A 22,769-nucleotide genomic window follows, 5' to 3' on the forward strand; every position below is an offset into this window, starting at 1 on the left:
CTGAATCCTGTTTTGCCATAAGTCATGCTTTCCTTTGACCTTTTCCTTCCTCAGCAATGGTGGCTCAGCCAGCTGAGAAAAGCTGTGGGGAGAGTGTGCAGCCATTCCTGGCATCCATCCTGGAGGAGCTGATGGGCCCAGTGAGCTCAGGCTTCAGTGAAGTCCGTGCTCTCTTCGAAAAAGAAGTAGATGAACTCAGCCAGAGCTTCCAGGCCACCCAGGACAGTGTCCAGCTGAAGGAGGTAGGAGTTCACGCTGAGGGGCAGGGTTTCCAGGAGCTGCTGGGCTGCCTTCCCATGAGGCTGCACTCTCTCTTCTTTCCCCTTGACCCTTCCTCTTCTCTTCCCTCTCTTCCTCTCCTTCCCATGACCTCCTCTCTTTTTCAGTCCCCTCTGACCTCTCCATCTTTTTCCTCTCCTCTTTTTTTTTCCCTTCCATCCATTTACCTGGTATTTCTGCCATCTATCCAACTAACCCATTCATTCATTCATAAATAAATCTACCTAATTTTCTTTATTAGTGGTTTTGAAATTTCAAATACAATGTTTGTACAAGTGAAACACCCGACTCAAATATCTAATTCTATGTCCATAAGAAAGCAAAATTAGTAACCAGAATTGACATCATTCCCGAGCCCTTGAACTGACTGATTGAGTCTGGTGTGTTTGCCTGCTTGATTATTTGTTCATATATAAGCATGGCTCCCTGCTTTAAAATAACCTTTGCTGCTTTGTCTGCACATCTCTAGACTTCTAACACAAGCCCATGCTTAAAGCAGCAGTGACACCTCAATGTATTGAATCAGGAAGTAGGGGAGGGATCCAATCTGCTCTACCTTGAACTCCAGAGGAGCTGATGTGCCCTCGTGCTTGAGATTTGCTGACATAGACACTGGCAGCTTGCCTCACACCCACCATGTCATTAAGGTGTTAGGGTGACTGTCTCTTTCCTTCCCTTCCTGATAATCAGCTAAAAGCGCTTTACTTTTTAATTGGTACATTGTAATTGTCCACATTTATGGGCTACAGTGTGGCAGTGTTACCCCAAGCCGAAGGCTTTGAAGGCCCGGCTCCAGCGTTCCCCATAAGCTATGCTCAGCCACCTGTCACAACATGCCAATAAAAGAGATGAGCAATGGTGACAGGCAGAGGAAAGAGGTCTATTTAATGAGCCCACCCTGGGAGGAGGGACAGAGACCCAAGACTGGCTTTGCAGCGCTGACATGAGCTTTAGGCTTCAATGGAGGCAGATCTGGGAGGGGTCCCTGATCAGCTCTCCTGGATCCTGGACCACTGTCCCCGCTCTAGCTCTTCAGTTTCTGGGTAGTCCTTACCAATAACCCTGGAGGAGACGCGTCTGTTCCTAGATGCTCTCTTCTGTGCCGGTGTAGCTGGCCTGGAAGGGAGACTTGTCCTCATCTATGTGTGGACATAGTCTGGGAGGCTGTGCTCTTCTTAGGACCCAAAGTGACTGCAGGTTTAGGACAATTACTTATCTCTGTGCCTTCAGCCAAAATAAAGGAGACAGACGGATGCTAAATGAATGTAGAGATGCCAGCCTTCTATCCTGCTCTGGTTACCTGTGGACCTACCTGAGGAGTCCACGCTATTTCATTTAGCAAAAGGCTTCTACACGCCTGTTTTCAGCAGTTTATACATGCAGATGGTGCGGAATGATAAAATCAGTAATTACCACTTCTAGCTCCTGAAACCTTTTTCATTTCTGTGTGCTGGTGGCTCTTGGCGCTCATTATGAAATACATGACGGATTGTGGTAAGCCGTAGTTACCATACCGTGCTCTCCTTGTTTCTTTATTCCACATGTATGACTGTACAGACCCAAGATCATATCAAAAATGCGTCGATGATGCTTTATTACAGCCGTGTGTGTGTGTGTGTGTGTGTGTGCATGCCTGGATGAATGTATGTGTGCATATAAGTGTACCTACGTGGGTACCTATGTAATGTGTGTGGTGGGATTGTGAGCCTGTGTGTGTGCATGTGTAAGAGTGTGCAGGTACTTGTGTATGTGTGCATGTAAGTGTGTGTGTGCACATGTGTGTTTGTGTATGTTTTTTAAGTATTTTTTTAAAGAGATTTATTTATACAGTACTCTGTACTGCATGTGTGCCTGCAGGGCAGAAGAGGGCAGCAGATCTCACTATAGAAGGTTGTGAGCCACCAAGTGGTTGCTGGGAATTGAACTCAGGACCTTTGGTGGAACAGCCAGTGTTCTTAAGCTCTGAGCCATCTCTCCAGCCCCTTGTGTGTATGTTTTAATTTGCCTTTAGCCCCCTTTGTTTCCTGGCACCGCTCACTTCTCTGCAAATAACTATTATCACCAACTTGGGAAAATATATAAAACACACATTTCAGAGCTGTTGTCTGGCACCGTCTGCTTGTTAAAAAAAAAAAAAAAAACAATAGTTATTTTATACACTACGCTGCTTATCAGGTTTCTTCTTCAAAACGATTTCATGAAACTGTTTTCTAGGTAACTGCTCTGGTTCTAAATCACTTTTTGTGATGACAGCATAATATTTCATGTTTAGAAATGCTGTGATGTATTCAGCCATCCCATTACTGTGGACACCATGAGCAAAGCCATAATAAATAACCTTGTACATATATCCCGTCATATTATAGCTAATGTACATGTGTAAACATACACAGTCATTATAGCTCGATGCTTTTATTCCAGTGAGATAGATTTCTAGGTTGGAAGATAGAGTTCCATGTTAACAGATGTATCCATTAAATTTTTAATGAATTTTAAACTTTGCATTGTACTGATTTGTTTGCAGCGGGGAGCCTTTTCCCCGGGTTACCATTAGTGGTGTGTGTTATCAGGTATTTACACCCTTAACAATTTGATGGTAGTGAGAGAGGCACCCATTTTTCCTCTCCTGCCTGTTTCAAGTGATATATCCCTGGTGCTGGAGCGATGGCTCAGCAGTTGCGTGTACTTGCTGCTCTGCCATAGGACACAAACTTAGTCCCAAGCACCCCATGCCAGGTAGCTCACAACCACCTGCAGCTCCAGAGCCAGGGGAGCTGACACCCTCTTCTGGCCATCATGTGTACCTACACTCACATGCACATACAAACATGCTCATTATTAAAAATACATCTTTAAAAAAGAAAATGGCACACTTGTAATTGTAGGACAAAAACAAATGTAGCAATGTACCCTTTTTCCATCTTTAATCTTTAATCCACTTCAGTAGGCCCGCCTGTTCTTCATTTCTTAAAGAGAGTACTTTTTCCCTTTAAAGCACAACTGGATAGGCCCTTTGAAAATCCATGTCAGACAGGGTCTCTTATGTCACTCATACTCACTGACCCTTTGCACAGCTTCTCTTGAAAGCTTTCATTATCAGCAATTTTTTTTTCCTTTCTTCATCCATTCTCCTGTTTAAGCTTACTGTGTTCAAGTTTGAAACCATTTTGAACTAGGCTGAGAAAAATGGAAGAAATTTCCACTCCATGAAGAATCTTTGGCAGGCTCATGGGCTCGGCAGCAGTTCTCACTACCAAAGAACCTGCCTGGCTGGTTCTGGAGCAGGAACTGGGGACTTGGAGGCTACTGGGGACTTAAGCAGATGGGAGTCCCTGCTTGAGTGTGCTTCTGAGTTACCCTAATGCCTGGGTGGGTCTTCTCTGTTTCTCTCCTGGCAGTTTAGCTGCCCTAAAGAACCACAGAAAGGAAGATGACAACTGAAGATGCCTCAGATACAGTGGTAGAAATAGTAATTCATACTCATAACATACACTTGATTGTTTCATAATATGTACATAGTATTACGTAATATGGAGGAAAGATTCCTAAGTCTAAGGGTGTTTGCTTTTTTTCCCCTTCACCCAAATGCAGCATCTAAACCAGCTTATGAAGCTTCCTCTGGATTCGGTGAAGATGGAACCTTGTTACACTAAAGTCACCCAGCTCCCAGAGGGCCTGCTGGATCTCCAGAGCCGTTTCAGATTCCCTCATGTTGACCTGGTGGTCCAGAGGACGCAGAACTACATGCAAGAGGTGGGAGCAGAAGGGTCCCCAGGGAGGGTGAGGAAGAGGTGAGAAAGGAAAGAAGAGAGAGGGAGAGAAGGAGAACTGCACGCTGGCGGATGTGGCCAGGCTGCTCTGCAGCTCAGGGATTTGAGGCCTGTTTCCAGAGTCAGGTTGAGTGAGGACACACACTCACTGTACTTCCAGCTGGCTTTATCTTTCCCCAGAAGAAAAGTGTCTGGGAAATAAAGTAGCATTAGCTGGTTATTATTTGATGGTTGAGTCTTGGCTGCTTATTAGGAACATATGAGGAAATTTTAAGAACTGCTGGTGTGTCATCCCAACCCTAGTGATTTCAAATGTATATGCGTGTGTCTGCTTGTGCGTTATGATGTAGTTGAAATTCTTAGAGAATGTCCTCTACCCATATCCCACTGTTTTCTAACGTGCAGCCAGGGTCTTAAAACCCTGGCTGAGTACCTACCTCATTTCCAAAAGACCCATTCCAGCTTCATAATTGATTTTTATTTTTGAACTTATCACAAGAATGTTTGTGAACCGCTGTTCGTCTGTATTGCACCATATGCATGCAGGATCCTGAGGAGACTAGAAGAGGGTGTCAGATACCTAAAGCTGGAGTTAGAGGTGGTTGTGAGCCTCCGTGTGGGTGCTGGGAAGAGAACCCAGGACTCCTGGGAGTACAGCGAGCGTTACCTGCTAAGCCGTGTCTCCTGCCCTGATATCTGAATTGCCTTAGTCTACACTATAGAATTTTTTTCCTTACAAGGAGGTCCCCCTCCGCCAGAGACAGAAATGAGTAAGGCCTACAGCCTCTTTCATATTATAGGCTCCCCTAAATGAACGGTCCTGATTGGACACAGTTCTGTCCTACTCGCGTTCTGGGGGGGGAGGGGGTTTGCTGCCACTAAACACTGGGATCCCACTTCAGGAAACCAGAGTTATAACAAATTCTAAGTCAGACCAAATCTCGGACACATTCAATAGTGTTGAAAGTGCCGTGTTTTACTTAAAAATTACAGGCAGGATTAGTTTTGTGTTTTGTTATCCAACCTCCAAGTTAAAGGTGATTGAAAGAGCTGGACGGCAGTACACACCTGTAATTCAAGAACCGGGAAGGTAAAGGCAGGAGGATAGGATCAGGAGCTCAAGGGCTTCTTGGTCTATACAAAGAAGGCTAGGCTGAATGAAACCCTCCCTAAAAATGTAAAAGATAGATAGCAGAATTGGGTAACACTAGAACAAGGGTGCCTTGGATAATTCCGGATCCTGGAGAAACAGACACGGGCAAAACTGCAGTCTAAGACATCTAAGCTGCATCAGTTTCCTGTCCCCCGTGTAATGGCCATTAGTGTCATGGAGCCTGAGCCCGCCTCTCCTCCTTGCTGAGACAGAATAACTGACAGGGACAGTGTAGGCGTCATTTTGGCTTATGGGTTGAGAGGGGGCAGTCCAACAGTACAAGAGCTCATGTATAAAAGTAATTTTTATTTTCCTGGTTCAATTGTTGTCTTGGAGGCTTTACTGCCTCCTTCTGCTAACTGAGGCAGAAGTTAGCAGCCCTGGAAGCCTCAGGCCTCCTTACAATCTAACCTAGGCCTCGAATGTTTTCAGCCTCTGAGACTTACTAATGAATAGACTCACCCTTTCTTGTTCTTTCTGAGCTCTGGGCTGGCTGGTTCAACTCAGCTCTTCTGGCTCAAACTCTTCTCCCAGCTGACTTACTCAACCCAGCTTCTCTCTCAGCCTCTGAATTGCTTCCCTTGACCTCAAACTAACTCCAGCAAGTCTTTTCTAATTTCTGGCTCCTTCTCATTCTCTGGCTAGTTCTGTGTTCTCTCTCTGCAACCTGTCTCTCTAATACTGTCCTGGTAAAACCGCCTCCTCTCTCTCTGCATTGCCCCTTAAGTAGCTTCCCTTTCCTCTCTCTTCTCATGAGAGCTGAGTGTATACTATCCCAGTCTGTCAAGTATGTCTCTGTTTCTGCCACTCAATTAGACATCAGTTTTAAAGTTGGGTGCTTTCTTCTACAAACTCCCTTCGTTGTTTGGGATTAAAGGCATATACCACCACATCTGACCTACTCTTTTCTTCACCTGATACTCGTTCTGCAGCAGGCTGGCCTTCATAGAGATGGGAGCGTGTGCCTGGGACACCTCAAGTGCTGGTGCCCAGGAAGCAGAGAGGGCTCAAGCTGGAGTGGGATGAAGCTATCTATTTCTCAAGCCTCTCTCCTCCAGCCAGGAACCACATCCTCAAGACTTGACAAGCTCCCCAAACAGTGCAGCCAGCCAAAGACCAGGTGTTCAAAAACATGAATGAGCCTCTGAGGACCATTTCCTATTCCAGCTGGAACACTAGCCTGGCAGGGGAAGGGGGGCTATGGGAAGGCAGGATGGGAAACAGGGACGGTGTGCCTCAGCGAGACTTTGAGGAGAATGACAACACGAGACTGTGGTTCTGAGTCCCTCTGTACTGGGGTTTCTTTCCAATTTAGAGTGATGGGTAGAAGAGGGGACAAAGGGATACCATTATGCAGACAGACAGACAGACAGACACGCACATATGTCTAGAGAAGGGTGCACAGTAGCCCCTGGGTTTGTTTCACACTCCAGGAAGTAGGGGGAGCCCCGGCAGGCAGAGCAGGACCCCTGTTCCCAGCCTCTGACTGTGGTCTTTTTCTGTGCTGGCTTGCTGCGCAGCTCATGGAGAACGCTGTGTTCACATTTGAGCAGTTGCTCTCCCCACATCTCCAAGGAGAGGCTTCCAAAACAGCAGTGGCCATCGAGAAGGTTAAGCTCCGTGTCTTAAAGGTAAGAGCTCTGTCTCCATCTGTGGGGAGCATCTGACAAGATCGCGACCCCTGTTCCTTTTCCTCGGTGGGAAATACCCTGAGCTCCCTTTTGCCCCTTTCGCGACCCCTTTCCCCAAGCACAGATAACCATTGTTCCCAGCAGTTTCCCCAATGCGACTCTCATGCTTCTTCTGCCATCTAGTGGTATCTTTGGGGAACCGCATGTCCTCAGCGCTAATACCCAGTTAGAAGTGACCTGTGGGGTTACTTTCATAACTTGACAAATGTGTGTTGGCTGGCCGCTGCAAACACTGACTGGTATTGCATAGTATATGACAATAGGCCAGCTGCTGCTGAGCTTTCCAAGTGCAATAAAATTCACTAACGTAGTCAACATTTTCAAAGGGAACCTGCCACATGAGATAGTTTCTAATGAACTTTATGAATAAGCATGCAATAAGCTGTTGTGATAACAGGAGCTTGCACGAATTTGGTATTTACTTAAAGCCTTTTAAAAATTCAGTTTCTAAGATTTTTTTTCTTCCTAAGTTGTCATCCAAGGGTTTATGTTTTTAGTTTTTATTATTTATATGCGTTTGCATGTGTCTGTGTGAATGTGTGCTACCTATGTGCGGGTTCCCATGAAAGTCAAAAGAGGGCGGCAGATCCCTTGGGGCTGGAGGTACAGGTGGCTGTGAGTCATCCAACATAGGTTCTGGGAATGGACTTTGGATCCTGTGAAAGAGCAGGAAGCAATTTATTCATAGAGCCATCTCTCCAGGCCTATTTAAAGTCTTTTAAGGAAAAGACCCCAGAACTACCATTTCCTTCGACTCTTGCTGAGCTTAGAAGATGATTAGACCACACCCCACAGCAGAGGAACAAGCCTGACCTCTGGAGGCTGGACTCGCTCAAGCTCACCAGGCTCCTGAAACATAATGTTGGAGAGGAAACCAAATTTACACCTGGCCCACTCATTTCTGCTACGTCCTGCTTCCTGCAAACAATGCTTTAGGGCGGATTAAAGTCCCATACGGCCTAAGGGGCATCCCAGAGTTTCAGACCTCACTTTGGTACCACTGAGGCAGGAGGAAACTGGCAACCAAACTGTCGAGATGAAAAGCACTGTTGATCATACAACACAAATTATTATAACACACTAGCAATTGCATGGAACTATAAACTATAAACATCGCTTCAGGACACAGGAGAGGAAGGAAGTAGAAAAAAAAGCTGTTTGGGATTGAAAGGAACTTAGATTACCTCAAATTCAACTTTATAGTAGCCAGTGCTAAAAATGTTCCTGGCCAGTGGACAGGGCCCACCTCAGTCCTGGGTGAGGAGCTTCTGGTGTTATTTGGGGCTGCAGGAATATGCAGCCATAGGTGACTCATGCACTTTGTGACCTGCTTTAGATTTGGGTTTTCCTGGACATCTTGAAACCATCCTAAATGTTGAGTAAACTGTAGAACAGGCCTGTGTAACAGGAGATGCTTTAACATTTCTGAGCTCAAGCATCCTGAGACTACCGACTATATTTTTCATGTTCAGCTTAGTCTCCCCTTTATTTAGAGAGGTGACATTGTAATTTTGAAAAGCCCAAATGATACAAAAATAAAATATTTGTAAAAGACGAATTAGTTTGGAAGGAGACAAAAACCCTCACCACTAGTCCATCAACACCTTTAAAAGCCATATTTACATGTCTGGATAGAAGGTGGTAACTTACAGAATTCTACAGAACCTACATCAGATGGACTAGTAAGAGGATAGATCTTTAAGAGTTTGCATTTAAGTGATTCTGGATTTCTGTGTGACAGCCCAAATGGCTACAGATTTTCTGATGATCAGCAAGCATTTTTTTTTTTTTTTACTTTATTATTGTCTCCTATTCTGATAAACTTATTAGGACAATTAAACTACTTGCTACTCCAAAACCTGAAATAAAAAATTGTTCCTGCCATGGGTGGTCCCTCGAGTTCTCAGACACCTCCAAAATCAGAACAAATTCCACCTCCCAAGACAGACAGTTCTATCTTTCACCAATTTGCCTGCAAGAACATACTTTCCAATGTTAGACTCTCTCACCTCCCTTCATAGCCTTCTCCACTTGATTGCCTTTGGTAGCTTGAACAGAGATGTAATTTTGCCCCCCTTGATCTCCAGTTCGAATGCTCCCCTCTCCATCCATTCTTCTTTTGGATGAACCACTGTGTTTATACGTCCACAGCAGTTCTCCAGCTCACGTGTGCAGAAGGCATTCACATGCAAACCAGTAAGGAAATGAGTGGCCCCCCAAGAGCCCGCTCTTGTGGACTTTACATCCTACATTGTTCTTTTGTGCTACTGTACTGGAAAACACTAGACTAAACCGGAGAGGGGTCGGTGAGCGCTTTTGAAAACGGCGGGTAGTGGATGTTTTAGTCTTCATGGCTTCTGCGGCAGCCACTGGGCGCTGCTGCAGACTCCAGTTCGAGATGTTCAGGGCAGAGAAAACCTTGTTTGAGACAGCAAACTTCTCAGGTGAGCCATCACCCACTGAGTTGACAGAGCTCTGCCCCAAGTCCCGTCTCCCCTTGTGGACATCATTACAAGCCACGCACTGTGCTGGTTTCCCTGTGTCTACCCAGGGGAAATAGTGAAGCACAAACTCTCTAGTTTGATCCCGTATTTATAAACCAGATATCTCTTCTTTGTTTTGATGCTACCTAGGTTTCCATATCTGTAAGAAGGGGTCGGTGAAATGGACCATGACTTTACAGCCCATACCCAGTTTGTGCAAAAGTGCCAGAAAAAGATCTCTGGAACTGGAGAGATGTCTCAGCAGTTAAGAGCACCGGTTTCTCTTCCAAAGGTCATGGGTTCAATTCCCAGCACCCTCAAGACAGCTCACAGACGTCTGTAACTTCTGTTTCAGGGGATCTGGCACCCTCACAAAGACATACGTGCTTCAAAACACTAATGCACGTAAAATAAAAATAAATAAATTATTTCTAAAAAGAACAAATTACTCAGAAAAAGATCTTGAGCCCCTAAACTTCTCTGAAATTGGTGGAGAATGAGGAAGGGGGGTGATGTAGGTAGCTGTGTTGTTTTCTTGTTTAAGTGAAAGCTCACAGATGGAAACCTTATTTTTTAGCATGTGTCTCTGTGTTCACAGCAATACGATTACGATAGCAGCACCATCCGGAAGAAGATCTTCCAGGAGGCATTGATTCAAATCACACTACCCACTGTGCAGAAGGCCCTGGCGTCCACATGCAAACCAGTAAGGAGACTGGCTCCCACCAGCTCGTCCTTCTTGACTTTGAAGTTCAAATGTTTGGTTTTGCACTCCCGCACTGACAAACACTAGACTAAGCCGGGGGCCGGTGAATTCTCTGTATGTGGTCAGGCAGTACATGCTTTAGGCTTCACCACCGGCTCTTCCTGTTGCAGCCCCTCAGCTCTGCTGGGTACTGCAGCAGCCAGAGATAACACACAAATCTATAACCAAAGTCTGGGTTTTGATAAGCTTAACATGCACATGCGCAAACACACACACACACACACACACAGGAAGCCCAGGATTTGTTACTTCTGCACAATAGGAAATTACAATCCTGGACTTGAGCTGACATGGATTGCCAAAGGAGACGAGATGTTGTCTGCTTCATACAGCATGAACACTGTAGTGTTGGCCACTACATCCAGAAAAGATCTTTTTTTTTATTGTAATGTTTTATTTTTATTTTTATCAGTTACAGTTTATTCCCTTTGTCTCCCACCTATAGTTCCCTCCCTCATTCCTTCCCAATCCCACCCTCCCTCCCTCTTCTCCTCTCACGCCCCTCTCCAAGTCCACTGATAGGGGAGGTCTTCTTCTCCTTCCTTCTGATCCTAGTCTATCAGGTCTCATCAGGAGTGGCTGCATTGTCTTCTTCTGTGGTCTGGTAAGGCTGCTCCCCACTCAAGGAGAGGTCATCAAAGAGCAGGCCAATCAGTTTATGTCAGAAACAGTCCCTATTCCCATTACTAAGGAACCCACTTGGATACTGAGCTGCCACGAGCTACATCTGTGCAGGGGTTCTAGGTTATTTCCGTGCATGTTCCTTGGTTGGAGTATCAGTCTCAGAAAACACCTGTGTCCAGATTTTTTGGTTCTGCTGCTCCCCTTGTGGAGCTTCTGTTCACTTCAGTATTTCTATCTCCCCCTTCTTTCATAATATTCCCTAAACTCTGCCCAAAGTTTGGCTGTGAGTCTCAGCATCTGCTTTGATACACCACTGGGTAGAGTCTTCCAGGTAGGCTCCTGTCCTGTTCCCTGTTTTCTCCCTCTCCCAAAGTCCGTCCCATTGCCTTTCTGAGTGAGGATTGATTATCTTGCCTAGGGTCTTCCTTCTTGCTTAGCTTCTTTAGGTGTACAGATTTTAGTATGCTTATTCTATATTATATGTTTAACATCCACTTATGAGTAAATATATACCCTGTGTGTCTTTCTGCTTCTGGGATAGCTCATGCAGGATGATCTTTTTCTGGTTCCCACCATTTGCCTGCAAATTTCACGATTTCCTTGTTTTTAACTGCTGAGTAATATTCCATTGTGTAAATGTACCACAATGTCTGTATCCATTCCTCCATTGAGGGACATCTGGGTTGTTTTCAACTTCTGGCTATTACAAATTAAGCTGCTACGAACATGGTTGAGCAATTGTCCTTATCTACGTGAGCATATTTTGGATATGTGCCTAGGAGTGGTATAGCTGGATCTTGAGGAAGCGCTATGTGTGATCACTGAGGGATGTCTGTTCCCCCTACGTTCTGTAACTTTAGTTTACTGAAATCTCTGACATAAGCTGGTATGAGCAGCCATGATTATAAGGTATGAGCAATAGGCAGGAAGCATCTGGAGGCTGCTTTTTTGTTTAAGTCCTGGCTCCCCTGTGGTCTGCTCTGGGCCCTGGGTAAAAGCCCCTGTCCTTGTTTTGATCAACTTTCATCATTTATTAAATTCATCTAATAATGTGTATTTTCCTTTTTATTCTTGTTACCCCCCCCAAAAAACAAACCCTTCCTTTGTTTTATTGTTCTGTTGTTGTTTGTTTTGAGACTTTCTCTAGCAGTACTGGACTCACTTTGTAGACCAGGCTGCCCTCAAACTTAGGGAGATCTACCTGCCTCTGCCTCCCCAAGTTTTGGGATTACAGGTGTGTGCCAGCATGCCAAGCTCCTATTTTATTTTGTTTTTATTGTTTTTGGCAGTATGTTGCTGCATAGCCTAGGCTGGGCATTGAACTTTTGATCCATTTGGCTCGGCAAAGCCACGTCCCACCCCCGCCCCCTGCTAAAAATTACACTCCCACACCTGGTTGCATTATCATTCTCAAGAATGAGAAAATTAGAATGGTGCATTTGCCATCTGATTACATTCATATCGTAAAGCACGCATAGTATTAAACATTTCTTACCCATCAAAATGAATTTTACAGCAGCCCTTGGAGAAGGAGAAAGACTATTCACATCCTCACAGTTCTAATGAGGGAAGCTAATCAGTTGAGTGGAAGCATGCCCAAGGTCACAAAGCCGGTTATCACCAGCTGAAGCTGGTTTGTTTTTTACCTATGACACAGCTGACACTCAACAAATGGCATCAGCTACACCTACAACTGTTACAATCTATGGCTGTTCCGGCATTCCAAAAAATGACTTGGGAGCTTGGCCTGTTTCCCCTCGGAGTCAACAAGAAAGAACACCATAGAATTTTTAAATGGCTTTTTGACAGTTTGGAGAGTCTCCAAGCATTGAGCATTACAATCCATTGGGCAGGTTATTATACCGTGGAATTTTCTCTGGTTGTTTTCATATTCTATAAATGCTGTTTTTCTTCAGCTAGTTATTGGCATATCCACTCTTAAATTTGTTCCTGGAGTATTTCCTTGGTGGAAAGGTTCTGACAAAAACCAAAGGGGAAAGGAATTGGTCTGTCTGAGCGTCCCTTGGCCTATATGACGGGTGATTCCGTAGCCTGGGGGATTACTGATCTACCTCAGAAAGTGTTTCTTTTTCACTCGGGAGGGAAGCATGGAGGCTTTGGGGCTTCCTTCTCTGATGTGAGGGGAGGAAGGAGGGCTCCTTTTCCTCCTATGCCTCTGTTCTCTAACATCAAGAGTCAGTTGTTCACAGTCTGTGCAGCTCTGGAAGCTGCTTTGTTTTGTTTTTGTGTGTGTGAAGGGGCATGTATACAGCATGTGTCTTGCATGTGTGGGCACGAATATGTTCTCAGGTATGTATGTCTGTGTATCTGGAGGCCAGATGTTGACACAGAGTGCCTTCCTCCATCTTACTGAACATGGAACTTGCCAGTCAGCTGGTCTGTCTAGCCAACTTGGCTTAGGGATCCAGTCTCTGCTTCCTAAGCACTGGGCTTATGGGCAGTCTGACCCTACCACTGTTACACGGGCATAAGAGATCTAAATATAGGCAAAGATGGTGCTTTATCCAGTCAGCCATTTGCCCAGCTACGGCTCTTGCCACTTTCAGCTGAAAGAGGTTATTTTCAAAAGAGCCTGTGACCTTGAGTTTTCTTTTCTTTTCTTTTCTTTTCTTTTCTTTTCTTTTCTTTTCTTTTCTCTTTTCTTTTCTTTTCTTTTCTTTTCTTTTCTTTTTCTGAGACAGTGTTTCAGTGTTTCTCTGTGTAGCCTTGGCTGTTCTGGACTCACTTTGTAGACTATGCTGGCCTCAAACATACAGAGATATGCCTGCCTCTGATTTCCTGATTGATCTCTTAAAAAATAAAGAAGTAAACATTGGTTATTATTGAGAAAAAAAGAAGAGAATGTGGTACCCATTCATAGGCCTCGAGATTGCTGGGGGGAAAAAATCTCTGCTCTCTTCTCATTTCAAGTGTGCAGGATGTGTTCCCAGTAGACAGCAAGGGATAAGAATGACCAATGGCCGAATGCCTCCTTATCACAGACAGTTAACAGGTACAAGATGCGTAGTGTACAGGCCTGAGGCAAAGGGAACATCTGGGTAGAGGCTGATGTCTGAGGTGTTACCCAAGCATCTTTGACCTGTAGGGCCAGCGGCTATCCTTCCACACTTCCCAAAAAGGTCATAAGTGGGAGGCTCCCTTTCCTTTTCTCCTTTGAGAATAGGCTTCTTACCTTTCTTTTCCTTTATTTTTCTTATCATACATTAATTACAAAAAGAAATTGGGTTTCCTTGTATTTTCACGTGTACATAATGCACTTTGATCATTTTCACCTCATCAACCCTCTTTTGTCCCCACTTTTCACTCTTGCCAATCTTCTTTTCAATCAGTCTTCCTTCTCCTTTTATGTCTTTTTTTTTTTTATTTCTAAATCTGGATTCTGCATGTGAGAGGAAATGGGTGATAGTTATATTTCTGGGTCTGGATTATTTTACTTAAAAATGGTGATCTCCATTTGATCCATTTTTGGCAAATGACAGAATTTCATTTATCATGTATTTACCACACTTTCTTTATCCATTCATCTATTGATGGGAATGTAGTTCAGGTCTATGTCTTGGCGATTATGAACAGTTCTTTGAGGTACATATGTAAGGGTGGTAGCTGGATCATGGCAGTTCGAATGTTAGTTTTCTGAGAAAGGTTCACAGTAATTTTCGTAATGCTTCAACTAACTCCCACCCCTGCCAGCCACGTGTAAGGGTTTCCTTTTCTCCACCTCCTCACTAGTGTTTATTGTCTTGCTGTTATGATAGTGTAGATGGAATTTCAATGTAGCTTTGAGTTGCAGGCACCCCTCTGATGTTCTGCCTCTTCTTCTTCCTCCTTTTACCTCTCATTCCCCAGGAGCTTCAGAAATACGAGCAGTTCATCTTTGCAGATCATACCAATATGATCCACGTTGAGAATGTCTATGAGGAGATCCTGTATCAGATCCTCCTTGACGAAACCCTGAAAGGTGAGGAGGGCTGGCCCTGCACAGAGGGAGCACTCCAGAAACAGGAAGGAAGGCTGTAGGGTCAGAACGAGGAAGAGTTGAAACTGATTTTGTTTGGTGTACATGGGAGACAGCAAGGAGAGGGAGGGAAGGAAAGAAGGAAAGAAGGAAGGAAGGAGGGAGGGAGGGAGGGAGGGAGGGAGGGAGGAAGGAAGGAAGGAAGGAAGGAAGGAAGGAAGGAAGGAAGGAAGGAAGGAAGGACCAACCTCGATTCAGTCACGAGGTGGCCTGTAGCATGTGCGTGAACCTCCTCTTTCAAAGCAAGCATGAATTCTGTAGGATGAAAGTGTGAGCTTTATCATCAAAGAGGAAAGAAACCAAGGCTGAAGGTCATGAAGGTCTGTCTTTGCCACTCTGTGTCAGGCAACAAAAGGCTCCCAGGGCTGAACAGAGGTGACTCCAGCAGCAGGGCCCAACCATTCATTGCTCTCTCAGCACATTCCTCCCCTCCAGTCAGCTGGACAGAGACACAGGACAGTGGTGTAGCAAACACTCTTTAGGACTCTGGCCTCTGTGTAGTGGGGCCTTGTCTGGGATTACAGTGCTATCTGTCTGTGAGGGTGAAACTTAAGCATCCATTACTAAAATGCCTCCAAAGAGAAAACTGGCCCAGCACAAGCTTCTGGCCACAGTAGTCATCATAGGAATCCCAGGAGGCCTGAAACATGCTGTAGGTTGCTGTCTGTTAGAGCAGGACTGCCCTTAACGGTTCTGTCTCAGCCGTGGTGACACCGGCTTTGGGGTGGCATTGTTGGATACTACAGACCACCGAGGTCTGTGGCCGAATTGTCAGGTACTATTGTCTCTGTTGTTATTTTCTTTGATCCTCTGCACGCCTTTGAGATGGAGATAGGTGCATATAATAATGCTCATCTTGAACACCCCAGGCCAAACGGGTGCTCTCAGTGGGACGTTTAGTGCTGAATACCACCTATGCAGTTGGGACAGGTCAGTCAGGTCAAATGAGGAGGAGGAAGGCCTGCCCCTGACCTGCTGGAGTTCCAGATTAGCCACTCATCTTACCAGCTGGAGAGACTGACAGATGTGAGACCCTGGTGGACTCGGAGCTCTTTGGAGGTTGAGGATTTGTTTCATTTTCTGGATTGAAGCTAGTCTCGGATTAGATGCCTGCCAAGTGTTCCTTGATTTTTGTGAATGAACATTAGCAAGATTCAGAGTCTGCAAAGTTCACAGGTTTTGAGCATCGGGAAAGGCTACCTTCAAGAGGGTGGTCATAAGCTGGGTCTTGACACTGAGAATTTAGAAAGCCTGAGGAGCTGACAGGAATGATTGCCTTCTGGGTAAAACTGGAAAATCCAGGTTTGCTGGGCAGAGTGCTAAGGTCGTGTTGTGTTTTCCGGTCTCTCTCAGTGATAACGGAGGCAGCTGTCCTGAAGAAACACAACTTATTTGAAGACAACATGGCCTTGCCCAGTGAAAGTGTATCCAGCCTGACAGATCTTAAACCCTCCATGGGGTCAAACCAGGCCAGCCCCGCCAGAAGAGCATCTGTCATTCTACCAGGGGCTCCAGACAGTGAGCCTCCAAGTAATGAAGTATTCCAGGAGCCAGAGGAGAAGCAGCAGCAGCCTGGGGTACCTGGCTCCCTGGCCAGAGAGGAAAGTACTTCCGTCCCTGGGTCCAGTTCTCCTTTGGGCGGGAATGGGCAGGTGACTGTATCCAGTGTGGTCAGCTCTTCTGGGAGTCCTCTCACGGCAGAGAATATGGAAGGACCCCTTAGCTCACACCTGCCGGAGGCAGAAGCCGAGGAGACCCTTAAAGATGAGGAACCAATCCGAGAGAGCCCAGAGTCTAGCAGCATTCCGGGATCCTTGAAGGAGCTGAAAGAGCTGTTGACGGTGACGGTGTCTGTAGAGTCTGCCCTGGTGATTGAAAATGATGCACACGAGGGGACACCTATTCCCCAAGGAGATGAAAACAAGATCTACCCTGAAGACATCCATTCAGCTGCCACCCAGCAGGACAACTGCAAAGAAAGTGAAGTCAGCGAGAGAGAGGCCCATCCTAGCCTTTTGGAAGTGGAGGCTCCCGGGGTGGGGTTGGGGACCTTGCCGGAGGGTAGCGGCCCAACCTCTCAATCCACCTGTGGGGGCCCCCCTGAGGACACCAGCTGTCTAGGCCCCGTAGGGGAGCCATCTGAGGCTCCAGAAACCACTGAGAGGGCGCCCCCAGCGATCATTTCCACACAGGACACCACTCACACAGGAGGTGAGGCTGTGGAGGCTGTGGTGGTCACCCCTCAAAAAGATGCCATGTCAAGTTCTAATCCCATCTGTCCTGTGGAGAGCAATGAGATGCTCCAGGTTTCCGAGGCTCAAGAAGTGCTGGGAGGGAATGATAGCCCAGCCCCTGCCAAGGGTACAGAGCAAGTCACTGCTATCCATGTGCATGAGTGCCAGTGGGTGGTAGAGGATGCCCCAAGCACTGACATCCTAGCTGTGCAGGATTGTGATGCGGGCTTTTCAGCGCAGACCTCAGAGGAGTGGTAGAAACAACCTGTCAGTCGTTTTTTCTGTTAAAACTGTCAGTCAACGGGTTTTAGTTATGGGTATCCATAGGGGATTGCATGGGGCTTGCTGTAAAAATTATAAAATGTTTCCTCAATCTGAATGCTAAAGCCAGAGGAAATGTATACAGGGCGTGAGTGCTGAGGCCGACTTTGGGGGGCTGAATGATCACTTCAGTATTTTAATAGAAACGGAAAGAGAACTGGAGCATTGGGGTGAAAAGCAGTTAAAGGGGCTCCAGAGAGGGGGCAGTATGGCAGCAGAGACCGACAGAGCAGGAAATGGCACCTCGATATTCTAGTCACTGAAATGTCGTACAAATTTTGTACAGCACTTTAAGCATTTTTAGTGAGAGCACAAAGGACTCTAGCCTTCCCACCTGCTCCATCAGCTTCACCGTTTCCACAGTGGCATTTGTCCACAGTCAGGCCACAAGAAAGAGGAAGTCACGAGCCAGGCACTTCCCTGTGCCGTGCCCAGAGCCAGTCATAGCTGGTAGATCTCAGGCGCTGCAGAGCAGAAATCCAAGATGGAAGGTCTGTGGAGCTATCTAGGCCTGTTCCTAATTCTGCTACCAATTCCTTGTTGGTTAATTTTGTTGATTTGTATTACTTAATCACCTTTAGAGATTTCACAGGCATAAATTAGCCCCAGTCTATGCAAAGTGCTTGGCTAAATTTTCTAATTCAAAACCTACCAATTACACAGACATTGTTTGGACAGCGGCTGCATGCTCTGTTAGTCACAGTAATAAATAAAAGATCAGGTGCTTTGCTTCATATACATTAAAAGGCTCATGAGAATTTAGTCTAGAAGAATATTTTTTTTCCTGTTTTTAAGTTTTAAACCATGACAGCTTTCACTCTTTCCATTCACACAGTACTGGTTTATTCTCAGAAGGGAACAAATGAATGCATGATTGAAGAAAGGAATGGATGAAATCATTCAAGTTTTTGTCATTACCAAAGACTTCCCCCAAAGTAGAAATTGTTTGATCATTCGGCAAATTGTTCTGGTACCAATCCTGGGGATACCATGATGAAAAGATGTTCCTTCTTTCTGAAGGAAACAGAAAGAAATTCACCCCTAAAATAGACTGCAGCCTGTAACTGTTAGGATGAGAGACGAATGTACTCACTTGCAATAAAATGTATCTCATCGTGTTTCAGAAAAATCTCAGATTGTTCCCTGAAAGTTTCAGTCCCAAGTGGACTGAAACTTCCTCTCACATATTTTAATACCAGAACCTCACACATTGTCTTCAGGGTTTGTTTTACTCATTACCATCAAACACCTCCTTCCGAGAAGTTATCCCTCATTTCAGCCATTTAAGCAGGAATGAAGACATTTCCCTCCCACCCCACCCACAAAGAACTTCTAAGTCATAAAGGATGAGTAAGAACCACATCAGCATGGTCTCATACGGAATCATTTCACCTTTTCTTAGAAGGTGTGTATCCTCAGTGTCCTTGCGATGTCCCACCACTGAGTGAGGAAGGCATTCTCAGGCTCGTACCTGGCCGTCAGTGTGGTGCACCAAGATGACATTTACTTCCTGTCTCGTCCACAACCTCCTCCTTCCTTCAAGGACTGAAACTGGGGATTAGTCATCACTTGTTCTTTCTGCTGGAAACCCACAGCCTTGAATAATGCCTTCCTGCGTGCCAAGTAACTTTAACATCCCAGGGCCTGGCATAAGGACTGATACGTTTCATGCCGCTCCGGAAATGTAGGAACGGAATGCCTGGCACAGGACTGCGCAGGGGCTATTTGGAGCCTCTAGGCAGGGAGATGTTTTTAATTAAGCTTTCTGACCTTGCTGAAATCTCCCCACAAATAAACTCCAACACTGAAGGGGCAGGTGGCCAAATGGCCAGTAGCAGTACCCAGGAAGGCAGGGAGCCAGGAGAGCAGTGTCTATCCCACAAACACTGCCCTTCTTTTTAGGATAGCCATGGCTATCTTGGGGTCTCAGCTCATGCCAACCCCACTCCAGACCCTCCCATCCTCCCTGCCTTTGCTCACATCTTGTACCCCACGAGAAGCTGAGAATAAACAAGAGTTCATGTCACTGAGTCGCCTGGATGAGTATTGGTGCTGATCAGGAAGGCCAGAGAGGAATCCGCACTAAGTAGCAAGATATTCTAGAAAACACTGAGAACCCCTTCAATGCATATTTCATGCAACCGAGTTCTCCAACCTGCAGTGCATTAGAACAGTCTGTACGTGTGGTAAATGTCAGACACGTGCTTTTCGTAGATTTGTGTGTTCCAGTGTTTCCATGGGGGAGCAAGGTGCTTGTGATCTAAATGGGCAATCTCAGCCTTGGGCAAAGCTATTACAGACTCTAAACTAGTTACCAGTTTAGTAAACTAGTTACTTACTGACTGACCTTTCACAAAGAAAGAGGTTTTCCTTGGGGAAAAAAAAACAAACAAAAAACTTGTCATTTTGTCTCATGTAACTTGGCACAATGTATGAAATTATGCAGTAACCTCAACACACATGCACACAGACTCAGGAAAAGGAACAGAGCATTTTGGAAATGACAAAGTCTGATTCCAGTTGTCTTTTGCAGATTGGTTGAGCATGCAGAATGGCAGGCCCTTAAGTTTGACCCTCTGTAGATTTTATTATACGTTTGCCCTGGTACTTCTTCAGAGTGAAGCCAGTGACTTTAGAGGAGTTCACAGTTCTCCCAGACAAACGTGATTTTGATTCGTTATATTTGTAAAGTGTGACATGAGCTGAGGGCATGGTTTCAGATAGAGTACTCGCCTAGCAGGCCGGAGGTCCTGGTTCAACCCAAAAGTGGTGGTTGTGAGGGAAAGCTATATGCTAAATAGTCTTTAGTTATTTCAGTGTAGGGGACGGAATGACATCACTGACGTAAACCATAACATGTGAGAACGCCGGTGACGCGTGCCTTCTTTACCACAAACACACATGACTGGGGTTTTGCTCTCTGAAGTCTGAGACTTCGTGGAAAAGAGTTCTACATTACTATTTTTGCATTCACGATACAAAGCAAGTAAACTAAGAACACGGCGTCAGCCTGGGTTTACTTTGCCAAGTGCCCATCTTCCGATGAAACATTCATCCTCGAAGGGCTGTCCAGAGACCTTTGTTTGGGAATGGGGCTGGCTTTATCTTTTAAGCAAATGTCATACTCAAGCTGCAAGGAACAGTCCTCAGAAATGAAAAGGTGTGTCACTGTTGCTGGCTTCGGACTCTGACTTCTCTGTTGTGGGGGAGAAAGCTGCTGGGGTACCACTTAATGTCCAATGAAATTCTGCTTTGACGAGACACATGCTTATTTTTCAAGGACTTGGATCAAATCCATCATCCAGCAATGGGCAATTACTCTTGATGCAATTGAACGCTGTTCAAACTTCAGTGTATTTTCCGTGGGCGAGGCTGAGTAAAACATGCCTTCCTTCTATAATTATAAATAAAACCGTGTTTACTTACCCACATTCACAGTTGCTCATTTATCTGTGGATTCGCTCATCCAAAAATAGTCTCAGACGCATCTTAGATGCAGTCACTGCAGTGAATGGTAGAGAAATGGAAGTGGCTGCAGTAGGCAGGACTGACCCCCGACATCAGCAAACTCAAACTGTCAGGGGGGATACAGCCAGGGAGAGCCCAGAACACACACTTGCTTCCTCTAAATGATGATAGCAGTCTTAGCTCAGTGATGACAACTTAATATATATATACAAGCCCCGTAGAGATGGGGGCACTCAAAATGGTTGCTACATCATCACCCCTCCCCTTGCCCGTCAAGCTTCTAGTGTGTAAATGGCATTGAGAGTGACCTTCCCAGGATTTCCAGATGCTGACACTACTTAGATGGGAGTTGGGGGAAAAGGAGTTGACTTAAAACTCTTCTTGCAGGTCCTTCATAGATGAGATGGTTATTGAGTGTGAGAGACATAGGAAGGACAGGGGGAGGTCTTGGAGGGGTCACTTGGATCTGCCTCTGTTTGAACAGCCCGGAGTCTCTGTCACATTCTTCACCTATCGGAAGCCCCTGACTCTCTCTCCCTTCTCCAGCTGACCAGTTCCTATTGTTTTTCCTGAAAGTCAGGAGAAGTCAGGTTGTACTCTTCACTCTGTTCTCATAACCCTCAGTATCATTTTCTGAACTTTGACCCTAATTTACTTGCCTAAGTCTCGACCTCCTGTCTGACTCCTCCGCAGCCATCTACTTTCCCTATGCCTTTGTGGAAGGGATCCTTCAGTGTTTAATCCCTGTGTCTCAGCAGAGCGGCACGCTTGCACACACCCAACACACATTGAATGAGTGAACTGATAAAGGCCTTCCATCCCAGATGGAGATAAAGCAGACGCGTCCCTTCAGGACAGGGCTTCAGATGCTAGCAACTTTATTCACGAATCCTTAACTTCTGTTGTACCAATGTTCTGTGGTACTTTCTGTTATAGTAATGAAACTGACTATATGTTGGCATTCTCACATCTCCATGGCTGAAGAGCCATGACATTTAAAAAAAAAATTAAGCTAACAACTATAAACCCAGTTTTCAGGGTAGTAGGTCTCTTGGATGTAAACCATCCAAAAAAGGTTAAGAAGTTGCTGATGCTGTGCATTCAGTTCTGCAGAACATATACAAATGGTCCTGGACAGCACTGCCATGGGGCCTGTTCGCCTCTTGGGGTTGGGCAGGGAAAACGATGCAGTCCTTGTTTTGCAGAGACTTGGAGGTAAAAGCTTCCCAGGATTCCTTTACCCAGCCTTTACCTAAGCCCTTCCTAAAAGCTGGGTCTCCCAAGGATGCTGCTCTAGAAGGATGCAGCCTCACTTAGGTTCCCGTTTTGTGTGAAAGGGGTGTTATTCCTGCTTTTAAAATTCTGTAAGAAAGATGTAAATGAGGCTTTGAGTCAGGCCTGGCAGTGTCCTATATACTGGGAGGCTGAGACAGGGAGATCATTTGAGCCAAGGAGCTGGAAAACAGCGTGAGCAACTCACTGAGACCTCCCATCTTAAAAGAGAAAATCAGGCTAGGTGGTGATGGTACACATCTTTAAACCCAGCAGTCAGGAGGCAGAGGCAGGTGGAACTCTGAGTTCAAGGTCAGCCTGGTCTATAGAGTTTAGGACAGCCAGGGCTACACAAAGAAACCCTGTCTCAAACAACAACAACAACAACAAAAAAACCTAAAAAATTTTAAAACTTTTTTAAAAAGAGAGAAAATTGAAACACACACACACACACAATTGGTCAGCATGGTTTATGCTTGTAATCCCAGCACCTGGTAGATGGAGATAGGAGAATCAAGAATTCAAGGTCATACTCAGCTACATACTGAGGTCCAGGCCAGCTTGATGCACGTGAAACTCTGTCTATACAAAAAAAAGATTTTTTAATTAAATTTTTTTAATTTTAAAATTTAAATTTTAAGTTAAAATGAAATTATTTAAACTGATAATAAT

The 22,769-nt window shown here is 45.3% G+C and overlaps 1 protein-coding gene across 1 annotated transcript in view; it reads left to right on the plus strand.

Moving 5' to 3' along the window:
- Niban1 (niban apoptosis regulator 1) overlaps window positions 1-20,788 on the plus strand; it is a 152,693-nt gene extending 131,905 nt beyond the window's left edge. Inside the window, exons 9-14 of the mRNA XM_021640023.2 lie at window positions 55-242; window positions 3,871-4,032; window positions 6,723-6,833; window positions 9,975-10,082; window positions 14,634-14,745; window positions 16,156-20,788. Of these exons, the coding sequence (XP_021495698.1) occupies window positions 55-242; window positions 3,871-4,032; window positions 6,723-6,833; window positions 9,975-10,082; window positions 14,634-14,745; window positions 16,156-17,294 (1,820 nt within the window). The 3' untranslated portion in view covers window positions 17,295-20,788. The remainder of the gene's footprint in view (window positions 1-54; window positions 243-3,870; window positions 4,033-6,722; window positions 6,834-9,974; window positions 10,083-14,633; window positions 14,746-16,155) is intronic.
- Window positions 20,789-22,769: the final 1,981 nt, after the last annotated feature.

The sequence above is a fragment of the Meriones unguiculatus genome, chromosome 11, assembly GCF_030254825.1.
Source record: "Meriones unguiculatus strain TT.TT164.6M chromosome 11, Bangor_MerUng_6.1, whole genome shotgun sequence".
Taxonomy (NCBI): domain Eukaryota; kingdom Metazoa; phylum Chordata; class Mammalia; order Rodentia; family Muridae; genus Meriones; species Meriones unguiculatus.